Genomic DNA, 14,421 nt, shown 5'->3' on the forward strand with positions numbered 1-14,421 from the left:
GAAGAAAATAATAATTATTCTGGTACACTATGTGCTCTCTGCCAAACACCATTTGGTTGTTAGCAGAGTACAAATATAGAACTATGTTAGTTGTGGATTCTAATATGTCAGCAAGCCTCCACTTGCATGGTCACAATGTTACTTTTTTCCCCCTTGCAAATTATACGAGTATAAAATGAACAGTTATATACTCCCATTGGTCACTCTAAAAAGCAAGTGTTGCTCCAGTTGCAATATTTCATATAATCAAGTTATTTTATGGTAATGGCTGTGATGAGGATAGTACCGAGTGCCACCAGTTAAATAGATGTAAAGCTGCCTGACCTTGAATAGTAGAATAATGTGATGAAGAAGAAACTAGATGACCTTTGTCGGTAACCCAGTATTACAAAAGAAGAGTTGACAGATTGATGCAGCCGAATTGGTGCATAACTCAGTAGGAAATTACTGCCGGAATCAGAATTTTACAAGAGCATGTGTTTCACATTACAGGTTTTTTTAACTATATATACTCAATGTGTTCAAAGTATATTCATACCTTAAATAAAAGCCCACAGACACAAGAGATTGAAAGTGCAGTTTTTCCATGAAACATTGTGACTTCAGATGGAATGTTGGGTCTCTCTTACAAACAAAATGTCATTCCAGAGCATACTGACATAAAGATTTCCCAAGAAAAAAAAAATCAAAACACCGGTTATAATTGTAAAAGTGGGTAATATTTATTTTGGGGTTTCTGTGGAGTTATTTGTATTGGTTCTCTGGAGTCAAACGTAGTAGAATTCAGGGGGGGATTGAAGCAACAAGACACCACCGTGTGCCACCATGGAAGAGATTGAGAGGCTGAACCTCAAGACAGCACTGTATCGGCCATACAGTACACATTTGAGACACTGTAATTTTTGTCTGTTTCCAAAAATAAATAACTTAAGACTTCAATACGGCTTTGGTGAAGAAATCCAGACAATGGTGAGGACTCAGTTGCAGATACAGAAGGGCATCCAGGACATCCTCATGCTTGTTTATGTTTGTCAAAATGTGTGTCATTTCTCTAATGTCTATGTCAAAACAGAGGAAAATTAAAGCAATCTCTGTGTGTTTAATTTATTAAAATGTTCCCATTCAGTCATTTGTACATTTATTAAAACGTCCCCATTCAGTCATTTGTACTGTCCATGAGGGTATATCTTATCATTCAACTCCTGTGTGAAGCAGAGAACTAGTGATTCTGTAGATTACTATACACTAACCTGCATATGGCCTTTACATCATTCATAGCTAGAAAGAATACTTTGTGCAGGGTAAATGCTAAGGAACTGCATACCCATCGGAAAATAAGGCAGTGGTCGGAAGATAGTAGGTGGTAGTGTTTTAATTGATTATGTAAATGCCTGTTTTTGTGTTGGGCGTGGCAGGCTGTTGCTTGAGAGACCTTGGAGTACTTTGTGTGCAAAAGGTCAGGCCACATGCTGTTAGACAATCCACAATGATACTTAGCATGCACACAGAAATTATCGTGAAGAAGGTGAATATTACAGGTTCTCAGATTGGCATGAAAATTGATGGCAAAACATTAATATCCACCGACATAGCAATTATACAAGCTCGTTAGTAAAAAATAGAGCTGATTTTTAACATCTAAGTGCTAAGGAAAAGAGCAAAAGAGAGTGCCAGCCATTATTTGAATATTTGAACGTCAAGAGGGACAGTGAAAAAGTCTGAAACTGAAGATAATCAAACAAGTACCTTCTGGGAAGCATGAAAGACATTTTAATCAATGCAGCCCTCACAGTTTTTTATATCTTCTGCATCGACCACCAAGAAAACTGTCAGAAAATTACACACACACACACACACACACACACACACACACACAGAGAGAGAGAGAGAGAGATTTGAAATTTTAGAGATTTTCCATCAGTGTACTACCCACAATTGACAATGATGAATTTCAGAGACCATGCCAAGTGTATTAGAGTGGGAACATCCTACATCAGTTGGAGATGGTTCAGAAATGAAGCTCTACACACAAACTGAAGAACTTGCAGTTGTAAGATACCTTCCTCCATGCCCGTACTGACAGCAAGGTAAACCTCACTTCTAAAAATTCCTCCCATAATTCAGTGGAATATGAACTGATTCAGGGACTGTACCGAAGAATTTAAACTCTTGCAAAGGGGAAACCCTGTTACTTTTGTTCAAAGTAGAGGCAGTTTAAAAATAGCAGTACTTTACACTTGTGATAAGGAGCTACAATCTGCACAGGAAAGATAATCTCAGTTACGAGAGGGCTAAAGGTTGATTGGCTACTACTACTACTACTACTCACCATTCCCATTTACAATCACAGTAGTAGCAATTACAGGCAAAATACATTACTGAAAGTAATAATGTATTCTCTACACTTGTTACTACATAATTATATGCGCATAGAGGCTCTTGGAGATCACCGTAGGCTACTGCCCCACCCATTCTTTCAACTAGAAGATTTTAGTGCGAATCACTTACTGTGTGGTTTTACTAACATCTGTTCTCATGGTAGAAGTGTAGAAAATCTCATTCTCAGAGAAGTCATCTTTCTGTCAGGGTACAAGTAACAGCCCAACAGTGCTACAGAAACAATATCAGCCATTGACTTCCCTGATTACCTCCACCCTCAGATGCATCTCAGTGAGAAATTTGTAACTGATTACATTCTAGTATCCACTTCCAAATATGGGTTGGCTTATTGAAAGAATAGTGCCAGAAATGAGGTCACACATGTGGGCATTTAGCAGCATGAACTCTATGCTGTGCAACTAGCTAGCTGAGTTTGAACGCCACATCAGTTTCCAGAAAGTGGAGGATCACCTTACCAGCATGATTCATTGTACCACAGAAGTATCCATCCCAAAATCATATGGCCAAGAATCCCTCAATGGAGCAAGAAATGCCACTCTGAAACTAAGGGCAAGCAGATTGTTACTCAGATGAGACTATCAGCAGAAAACCTCACATCCTTTCATCTGAAGAGAGCACAAATCCGTAGAGTAATTAAAGTCAGTAGGAGAAGATAGTGGCAGAAACATTTCAATCCAACAACGGCCCTGTGGGTGTTATTCTGGAGGGTCTGGACCAAAGGCAGGTCAACATCTGTAAATCCTATACTGGAATAGGAAGAGTTTTAATCTATCAGTACTGTGAAGTGGTCAAGGAAGTAGTGGATCACATTTACCAAATACGATTATCGGTGCCTAATGTCCTAGTTTCTGGTGTTGTAAAAAAGATATGAGAGGGAGCAGGTAACTCCCTCAACTCATAATGTTCCATTGTCCCTTCTGTCTGTAGTAATAGTAATCTATTGTATTGGTGGCTAACAATACAGCTCTAGGGCCATGCACTATTCACTACAGAATACATCCAAATGTAAGATTCAGAGAGAGACCCTATCTGGTGAACACCAGCCTAACATGTGACAAGGGCGTTGTGAGGCCTCTGTTAAAGCTGGTAAAGATTTATACATCTCAAGTACCTTTGCAGTGCTACTTTGATGAGCTGTGTTGGGGAGTCTGGAACAAATGGTAAATCGTTATCTACTGTGAGTTCTTGGAACCAGGAGACTTGTCAGTTGCTTCCAAATGGGGTTTAGAAGATGCCATCCAACTCTTGATAACCAGACACAACTTGAGACTCTGCAAACCACTGTGAAGTGCATGGCAGGTGATACATCCGATTGTATCAGTTTTTAGGACTTTTTCCCCATTCCAGTCACTTCTAGAGTGTGGGAGGGGTGATTGTTTGAACATTTCTGTGCATCCTGTAATTAGTCTGATTGTACCTTCATGATCCCTGTGGTGGTGATATGTAGAGGGTTGTAGTATATTCCATGAGTCGTCATTCAAAGCTGGTCCCTGATATTTTGTATGGGCTTTCCTGGCATAGTACACGTCTATCTTCAAGAGTCTACCAGTTCAGGTTTTTCAACAACTTTGTGACACATTCCCACATATCCAACAAACCTTTGACCATTTGTGCTGCTCTTCTCTGTAAACATTCAGTACCCCCTTTCAATTCTCTCCAATACAACTTCCACACATTTGACTAGTATTCTAGTATAGCTCGCATGAGTGATTTCTAAGCAATCTCCTTTGTTGACTGATTGCATTTCTCTAGTATTCTATCAATAAACTGATGTGTGCTATCTGCTTTGCTCATTACTGAGCCTATGTAATTGTTCCATTTTATGTCCCTTCGAGGTGTTATGTTCATGTATTGGAATGAGGTTACTGATTCCAGTTGTGACTCGCTAATAATATGGTAATAAGATACTATATTTTTTCGTTTTGTGAAGTGGACAATTTTTATATTTCTGAACATTTAAAGTAAGCTGCCAATCTTTAAACCACAATGAAATCTAGTCAAGGTCTCACTGAACATTTATGCAGTTCCTTTCACAATGTACTTCATTATGGCTAACTGCATCATGTGTGAAAAGTGCGAGATTACTATTTGTTTGGTGCATAAGTTTATTGCATTTTTCCATAAGTTTAATAAATGCAACAGATACACATAACAAAGACTTTACTCACCAATAATATATTCTCCTTTAATTTTTACAACAGTCTGCTAGTGGTGGGGTAACTTTTTGATCCCGCGACTGTAGAAATCACTTGGTTTCGAGGTGAAGAACTCATCAACCAATGTTCAAAACGAATTTTCATCCAGAAAGGAAGCTCCTTGAAGATTGTTAGATAGATAGCACAAAAGGTGAAAATCTGAGGATGCATGATAAGTGAATGAGATGGGTATGGAATGACTTCCCAACCCAACTCCATTATATTGTTTTTTGTCAGTCTAGCAGAATGCAGTTGGGCATTATCATGGAGTAGCATCACTTCATGCAGCCTTCCTGGTCATCAATCTTGGACTGTGTCTACAAAACACCTCAGTTGTTGACAGTAAATGTCAGTAATGATGGGATGGTTACAACACGGATAAGTAATTCTTAGTACACCACACCATTGCTATTCCAACACTGCGTAACATTATCTTTTGTGGATGCACACAGGTCTTTGTCTAGGGAGTTGCTGCTTTCTTTTGGCCCAGCCATTCCTTTCAGTTCCTTATGTCAGCATAAATACACAATTTCTTGTGGCCATTAATGATACACAATAGTAATGGTTGGTGTTATTCATGAGCCAGTTAATGACAAACAAGCAGAGATGCACATATGACCACCTGCAGATTTTTTGTGATTTTGGCTTAGAGCACCTGATTTTTGAACCTTCCCCATGGCATGCAAACGTCGCACGATAGTAAAATGTTGACATTTTAATTACATTTGTCATTCCTGGAGTGCACTGACGTGGATCATTGTGGATTAATGGGTTTAAACAATTTTCCTGAAACCTCAAAGATCGTACTGAACATGGAGAACCAAATGTCAAATCAATCCTCCTTAAAATGAGGAAACCATTTTCTTGCCATACTCTGTCCAGTGACATTATCCCCATATATAGTGCAAATGTTTCTGGTTGCCTCTGCTGCTGTCATCCCTCAGTTGAACTCAAACAGAAGAATATGTCAGAAGTATTGGGATTTCTCCACTTGGCACTTCATTTTCTAGTGTCCACAGGTCCACTCACTATCTCCAAATGACAAAATGATGATATATAAACTCAAAGATCAAATGTAAACTACTAATAAAAAATGACAGTCAATAAACACACCCATAGCAACTGGAATATCAACATGCTAAACAAAAACTCTACAAACTTATGCACCAACCTAATATTAATATTGTGTTGCAAGGTCATTAATATACAACATGAATAGCAAGGGAACCAACACACTTTCCTGGGGCGCACCCAAAGTTACCTCTACATCTGTTGATGGCACTCCACCCAAGATAGTTTGCTGCCTCCTCCCTACCAAGAAACCCTCACTGAGTCCAATTACAAATTTTTTAGGATATCCCATAAATCACTTTTGGTAAAAGTGTAGATGTGGTCCTGAGTCAAATGCTTTTCAGAAATCGAGAAGCACAGCACCTACCTACCTTGATCCATGGCTTTCAGTACGTCATGTGAGGAAAGTACGAAGTTGGTTGGACGTGATCGATGTTTTCAAAACTCTTACTGGTTGACATGGAGGAGGTCATTCTGTTTGAGCTACCTCATTGTATTTGAGCTCAGAATATGTTCTAAGATTCTACAACAAATAGATGTTAAGATATTGGACGGTAGCTCTTTTGATCACTTCTGCTACCTTTCTTTTGGATGGGTATACCTGTGCCTTCTTCCAACTACAAGGCACAGCTGGTTTGATTGAGGGATCTTTCATGGCAAGCTTTACTACAGAATCAATATCGCATATGCTTCATCTTTTGACATCCAAACTGCTTATCATGTAACTTGGACATGCATGTAACATCCGGAGACAGCTTCAAAGACAGAATTTTTGTGAGTTTCCCAAAATGAATGGCTACCTCCTGCAGCCAGAGGGGGGGGGGGGGGGGGGGAATAAAAAAAATGTGTCGACATTGATTTTTTCCCTCTCTGGCAGCCATCAGAGCCCCCAAAACTGTGTTTTTGAGGTACAAGCATCAAAACAGAAAAAAGTTTCCAGAATTGATTTGAACACATGCAAAATTGAATAAATTTTGAAGGCAGATAATTTGAGAATCAATAAAATGATTTATACTAAAAAAAGGTTTTTCTTTCATTGTTTTTGTAAAATATATAAGTTGTATCTCATATACTGACAAAATAGGTTCCTTAGGGTTGACACTGGACTTACTCTCAGTATTATCTGATAATAGGCAAAGTATAGTAAGCATTTTATAAGTTTGTGGAGCATAAAGCCCCATCAGTAAAGTGAAATTTCAATGTATATCCAAAGTTGTAAAATAGTCTATCATTCAAATGTCTTGGTGAGGACTGCATGTGGGGATATCATCTGGGGGGGGGGGGGGGGGGGGGGGGGGGGATGAAAACTGGCACTCTTGAGGGCAGAGGAAGAAGTGTTAGATCCCTTAATCTGGTAGTTCAGCTAGAGAATTTGAAAATCAAAATGGCTGTTGAAGTTAGATACAGTGGGAACTAGTGAAGTACAGTGATGGGAAGAACACGATTTATCATCAGGCAAATCCATGGTTATCTACAATAAATCAAATAGAGGTAACACAGGATACCCAAGATGGATACAAAGTCAAGTTCCACCATTGTAGTACATACCATGCTAAATTATCAGCTGATGAAGAGATTGAAGGAAATTATTCAGTTTGTTGAGGGAAATAAAAATTTAATTGTGATGGAGGGCTGTAATTTGGCAGTACTAAATTGAAGGAAACAGAAGGAGAATATGGACTGGGTGAAAGGAGTGAAGTGGAAGCTACATGATAGAATTCCGCACAGAGCACAAGAATAGCATGAAAGGAACCCGAAGATATTGAAATGTTTCAGATAGACTACATACCAGTCAGACAGAGAGTTGAAAACTTGATTAAAACTGCACAATATTTCCAGGGGCAAATGTGGACTCTGACAAGGATGCCCACATAGTCCTATTCCGTATTTAGCTTAAATGACCTGTTATCCTGACAAAATAAGTATTGGACATGTATTGTCCTGTTGTTCACTAACCGTCCCATGATGATGATGATGATGATGATGATGATGATGATGATGATGAGTCCCATACTTTTTTACAGAGCGTAGGGGAGCGATGCGGGAGACCCACGCTGCCTTATTAGGCAAGGTCCTAGTGGAGGTGGTTTGCCATTGCCTTCCTCCGATCGTAATGGGGATGAATGATGATGATGATGACGACACAACAACACCCAGTCAGCTTGAGACAGGAAAAATCCCTGACCCCGCCGGGAATTGACCCCGTGCTCGGGAAGCGAGAACGCTACCACGAGACCACGAGCTGCGGACAATTGTCCCATATATTTTGAAAAAGCTTGCTTTCAAGTAGCATAATCAAATGAGGAGCACATCTGGTCATTCCCTCATACCCGAAGAATAAAGAAAATACACTCTTTGATTAAACCAAACTGAATGAGGGCTCTCATTTTCAACTTCCGTGTATCTCAAGATAACTGCTGTAAGTATTTGCAGCTCATTACTGCATTTCTGTTAGCTCTACCTTGCACTGATGCTGCAGGAAGTGTGTCCTCGATCACAAATGATTTATGAATTATGTAAATTAAAGGGGCAGTGGGGAGAAAGGAAAGGAATGAGAAGTAACAAATGATATCAGTTGTGTCAGGACTTTACATGGAATCAGCGATGGCGAGCGAAAACATGTGCTGGACTACGACTCGGACCTGTGATCTCCTGCCTACAAGACAGTTGCATTAACCACTACGCCACCCGGACACAGTTTTTGTTGCAAATGCGCAGACTATCTTGGCACTCTCCCTGGCTGACTCACATTTCCAGGTAGTGACACCTATTTTCATTCCCAGTCCTAGTCCTCCTTGCCTGCTAATTTTAGGTTCTTACTTGAGATCAAACATTTGTGCATCTGTACTGAAGGTTGGATTGCCACTCAAGGTAAATCAGTTAAATGAATGCATGGTGCCAGTCCTTTGGGCACCAAATGTAACACAGCTGTGATACGTATTATGTGAATTGAAAGTGGAAAGAGGAGGGGGGGGGGGGAGAAAAAAAATATAAGGGAAGGAACTAAAGATATTAGCCGCATTACAAAATCAGTGGTGACAAGTGAAAATGTTTGCCAGACTGGAACTCGAACCCAGGATCTCTTGCTTACTAGGCAGTTGCATTAACCACTGTGCCACCTGGACACATTGTCAATTGCAAATGGGTGGACTGTCTTGGCATGCTCCCCAGCTGACTCACATTCCCGCCTACCTGCAGTTATCATCCATCACCTCCATGCTCGCTAATTTTAGATTCCCCCTGGAAGTCAAATTTAATTGTGTATATGCACTGAAGGTTGTGGATTCATTGCCCATTGAGGTGAATCAGTTATGTGAATGCATGGTGTCTGTTCTTTCAGACTGAATAGGCAACTTTCAGTGTGGATGCACAATTAAATTCAACCTCAGACATTTCCAAAAAAATAGACACTACGCATGAAGGAAATTTAAGGATAGGAAGATGTATAAGATTAAAAAAGTTGACAATTTTGAAAATGAAAATTGCACAAATACAAATATAAGTGGGTGATCATTTGGAAAAGGTACTTGGGCAGATGCAAAAGATGTTGGTGAAATGAAGAAGCCAAAATAAAGGATAATTTCATCTGGAACAAGGCAGCTATTAAAGAGGACATGAGAGATTCAAAGAAATAATACTAGGTATAATGTGGGATATACTGTGTGAAACAGAACTATTGAGATATGTGTTTGAGATTATACACGTGGTTAAATTAAAATTTAGTAACAGATGCATCTGGAAACAGTAATACGCTGAAAATGAAAATATCAAAACAGAACCTTATGCTAGGTAGACATCTGATTTAATTAAAGAGAATACATGCACAGTACTCAACAACAAAGCTGAATACATGAGGAAGTTTCAAGGTTGCTGCCATCTTCAGATTGTGTGACAGGTGCCCAGGTGAAATGTGATGTGTGATAGTGGATGATGAACAGCTGCAGTCCCAGAATATTGAGTATTCAGTACACCAGGAAAGCTTCAAGATTCTCAGCAAAGCTACAGTTTAACAATTGACAGAAGAATGTAATAGAATAAGTTAGAAAATAGGACAGAAAATCTGTAATAATAGTATTGAAGTAATATATAATCAACAGACCAGAAAGTAAATTTTGCACATTAAGTGTGTTGTAGATGAGCTTTTATATTTATAATAGTTGAAGATGATGATTAGATGGACAAGGATAGAAACAAGAAGAAGAGCAAAAAGGTCCAGAAGTGAAAATAATCTTAAAACTTAGGATTACTTAGTGAGCATTGGAGAGTGACATGTTTGGCATTATTAGTAGGTACAGCACACTGAACAAACCGGAGTAGAGGTGTAAGTCATATCATAATTGAAATGCAACAAAGTAGGGCAGAATATATATCCAAGGTAATTGATGATAGATGAACCAAAGAAGTTCGTTGCTGGATTTCAAGATATACAAGATGACCAAGATGACAATCTAACGAAGCTTGTTAAACCTTTATCCAGTGCTGGATGTTGAAAGGTCAATAATAATAGCAGCCAAATTAGTATAAATATAATATTTCTACCTTTAAAAATCATACCTACATTTGTAAAATGAAACTAATGTGTTTTGTAAAGTTGTAGGGTTGTAATTTACTGGTGCAAGCTAGCTGGTGAATAATTTTCGTTCTTGGATGAGCCTTGCATGGTGAAATATTTTGTTGGAGCTACAGCAGTATTTTGAAGCCTTTTATAACCCTCAAGTGGGCACACCATATTTCGTAACAAATGGCACACAGTTCACTTTGTACATATGTAAAGAATAACTGACTTTGTATCACCAAGGGAACCATGTATGAGCAAAATCACAGTTTATCTTAGTTTAGTTAAACAGTGATAAAATAAACTTTCATAATATGAGCTAAAGCACTGTTTTATTAAACAATAACGAAATAAACTTTCATTACATCACTTCGTTGCAATGGATGGGTGTCACCGAGACAGTAATAACCTGCTTAAAGCATTAAAAAGTGCAGTTGTATCAGATCTCACCCATTTATTCGATTACTAATTATCTTGTAGACAACTGCCTCATTATGGGATTGTGCTGCAAGGGTCATTTTCTTGCACAAGTTGTAAATTTTTTTCTCGTCTAATTCACTTTGTATTTTATGAATATAATAGAGGGAAACATTACACATGGGAAAAAATATATCTAAAAATAAATAAAGATGCTGTTACTTACCAAACAAAAGCATTGGCATGTTGATAGGAGGCAGTAAAAAACACACAAACACACACACACAAATTAAAAGCTTTCACAACCCAAGGTTGCTTCATCAGGAAAGAGGGAAGGAGAGGGAAAGACGAAAGGATGTGTGTTTTAAGGGAGAGGGTAAGGAGTCATTCCAATCCCGGGAGCAGAAAGACTTACCTTAGGGGAAAAAAGGAACAGGTATACACTCGCACACACACATCCATCCGCACATATACAGACATTGTGTGTGTGTGTGTGTGTGTGTGTGTGTGTGTGTGTGTGTGTCCCTTTTTTCCCCCTAAGGTAAGTCTTGTAAGTCCGGTATTGGAATGACTCCTTACCGTCTCTCTTAAAACCCACATCCTTTTGTCTTTCCCTCTCCTTCCCTCTTTCCTGACGAGGCAACCTTGGGTTGCGAAAGCTTGAAATTTGTGTGTGTGTTTGTGTGTGTTTTTTATTGTCTCCTATCAACATGCCAACGCTTTCGTTTGGTAAGTAACAGCATCTTTATTTATTTTTAGATTTACTTTGTATTTTGTATTACTGCTGCTCACATGGACATGTGACAACAAAATTTATTACTCTGTGGGCTGGAGCAATAAATTAAGGAATAGGTATGGGCTTGCAGTTGTGAAACAACAATGGAACTGTGCAAGACCATTTTATTTGTGGACGGAGCACTTTATACACAGGCGCACCACTCAGTAGTTAAGTATTGTCATCCAGATGTTAATCAGAATTTTGTGAGTTCACTTTGCAAAAATATTTAAAATAAGTTGTGTTATGATTTTAACTGTTTAAGTTAATTTGGGAAAGAATAAACAATGTGTATATATCACAAAACTTGTTAATCAGAAAGTAATGCAAGTACAAAATTTCTTATTTTGGTTTATAATAGGATGAAGAAGCACTTTTCTTCAGCCATTAATCTGGTCCATGTACATCATATAGTGTCTCTTGTTGGGAAACTAACATTATATTTATTTTTTGTAGGATATAAGAGAGGAAGTTTTTGAAACATGGAATGATGAAAATAACGAAATATCTCAGGACTCATCCAGTAAAAGAAAAAAACGCAAGCTAGAACCTGATCCAGGTAATACTAAGTGTATTATAAAATTTGACAGCGTCAAGTGCGAAGTAAATGTGTGCACACTGCTTACAACTTGTGACCTATTGTAAATAAGTTTTTCATGATATCAAAATGATTGTGTAGCAATTACAACTTGTACTCTCAATATTAATTTACAATCAAGACGAATAAAATTTGTATTTAATGCTGAGCACGTTGAACTGAAGTCATATACCATAAATTAATTTTCATAAGAAAACTTACAACCCACTTCATCCCCCATCCCCACCCCAACACACACACACTCTCTCTCTCTCTCTCTCTCTCTCTCTCTCTCTCTCTCTCTCTCTCTCTATCTATCTATCTATCTATCTATCTATCTCCATCACTCTCTTCACCTGTTTTTTGTTGTAGACCCAGCTTCGTAATTACCTGCTCCAAGTTGCTCCAAAACTGAGCAAGGGGGTGCAGTAGATATGACATAGGACTCACTTTCCGAGAAACTGGTCCAGAGGTCATTCCGCAATCCAGATCTAAGTCTATTTGACATAATGCACTGGAAGATAGTATACTAAGAAAGATTTGTTTGTTTTTGGAAATAGTTGTGAGGCCTGACTTAACTTACTTTTTCCAATCAGTATTATGATTGTTTATTTTGTGTTTGTAACCATCAAGTACCATTTACCTTAAATTATAATGACACCAAACAATGCTGGCTTTTTCTGTGTTATGTGGTGTTCATAATTTGATGCAGTTCATTCTCAGAATGAAGATATTTACAGTTATGCTTAATAATGTAGAAACCTTCTGGTACATTGTAAATAATGTAGGAATAAAGGTGAGAAAGAAAACTTGCTAGTTTTCGGAATAAATCTTTGTTGAGCTTGAGAACAAATACACACACAATGTGTGTATGCCTATGCCCCCCACCTTCACCAAAAAGGCTTCCTAACACTTAAATCTGTATTCAGTGTTAACAAATTTCTCTTCTTCACAAATGATTTTCTTGTCATTGGCAGTCTGCATTTTATATCCTCTCTACTTCAACCATCATCAGTTATAATGCTGCCCAAATAGCAAAACTCATCTACTATTTTAAGTGTCTCGTTTCCTAATCTAATTCCCTCAGCATCACCTGATTGATTTAATTTAACTGCATTCCATCATCCTCCTTTTGTTTTTATTGATGTTCATCTTGCAACCCCCTTTCAAGACATTGTCCATTTGTTCAACTGCTCTTCCAGGTCCTTTGCTATCTCTTACAGAATTACAATATAATTGGCAAACATCAAAGTTTTTATTTCTTCTCTCTGAACTTCAGTGTCTGTTCCAAACTTTATTTTGGTTTCTTTTACTGCTTTCTCGATGTAGAGATTGAATAACATCAGATATAGGCTACAACCCTGTCTCACTCCCTTCTCAATCACTGCTTCCCTCTCTTTCATGCCCCTCAACTCTCATAAGTACCATCTTGTTTCTGTACAAGTTGTAAATAGCCTTTTATTCATTATATTTTATCCCTACTACATTTGGAATTTCAAAGACAGTATTCCAATCAGCACCACCAAAACCTTTCTCTAAGTCTACAAATGTTAAAGTATGTTTGCCTTTCCTTAACCTATCTTCTAAGATCAATCATAGGGTCAGTATTGCCTCGCTTGATCCTACATTTCTATGGAATCCGAGCTGGTCTTCCCCAGGCTCGGCTTCTACCATTTTTCCCATTCTTCTGCAAAGAATTCATGTTAGTATTTTGCAACCATGCCTTATTAAACTAATAGTTCAGTAGTTTTCACATGTGTGAGCATCTGCTTTCTTTGGAATTGGAATTACTACATAGTTACTTAAGTATGAGACTATGTCGCCTGTTTCATACATCTTGCAAACCAGATGAAATAATTTTATCGGGGCTCTCCTAAGGCTGTCCATCTGAGCTCTAGATATTCATACAGCTGTTTCTTTTTTCTCCTAAGGCCTCTCTAATTTTCCTGTAGGCAGTATCTATCTTTCTGTTAATGAAATATGTTTCTAAAGTCTTACATTTGTCCTCTAGCCATTCCTGCTTAGCCATTTTGCACTTCCTATCAGTCTCATGTTTTAGATGTTTGTATACCCTTTCACCTGCTTTTACCTGCTGTGTTTTTAAATTTTCTTCTTTCTTCAGTTAAATTCAGTATCTCCTGTTATATCCAAGGATTTCTACTAGGCCTGGTCTTTCTACCTATTTGATCCTCTGCTGCCTTCACTATTTCATCACTTAAAGTTAATCATTCATCTTCTTCTGCATTCCTTTCCCCTGTTCTAGTCTTCTGTTGCCAAATGCTCCCTTTGAAACTTTCAACAACCTCTGGTTCTTTCAAATCACCAATGTCCTATCTCCTTAATTTCATATCTTTTTGCAATTTCTTCAGCTTCAATCTACGCTTCATAAACAACATGTTGTGGCCAGAGCCCACATCTGGCCCTGGAAACA

At 38.2% G+C, this 14,421-nt stretch overlaps 1 protein-coding gene across 2 annotated transcripts in view; it reads left to right on the plus strand.

Moving 5' to 3' along the window:
• The window catches only part of LOC126354759 (TATA box-binding protein-associated factor RNA polymerase I subunit B), a 292,430-nt gene that overhangs the window by 8,467 nt on the left and 269,542 nt on the right, over positions 1-14,421 (plus strand). For both annotated transcript variants that reach the window (XM_050004643.1, XM_050004644.1), the window contains exon 2: positions 11,870-11,972. In XM_050004643.1, coding sequence (XP_049860600.1) covers positions 11,870-11,972 — 103 coding nt within the window. The remainder of the gene's footprint in view (positions 1-11,869; positions 11,973-14,421) is intronic.

Source organism: Schistocerca gregaria, chromosome 3, assembly GCF_023897955.1.
Source record: "Schistocerca gregaria isolate iqSchGreg1 chromosome 3, iqSchGreg1.2, whole genome shotgun sequence".
Taxonomy (NCBI): Eukaryota; Metazoa; Arthropoda; class Insecta; order Orthoptera; family Acrididae; genus Schistocerca; species Schistocerca gregaria.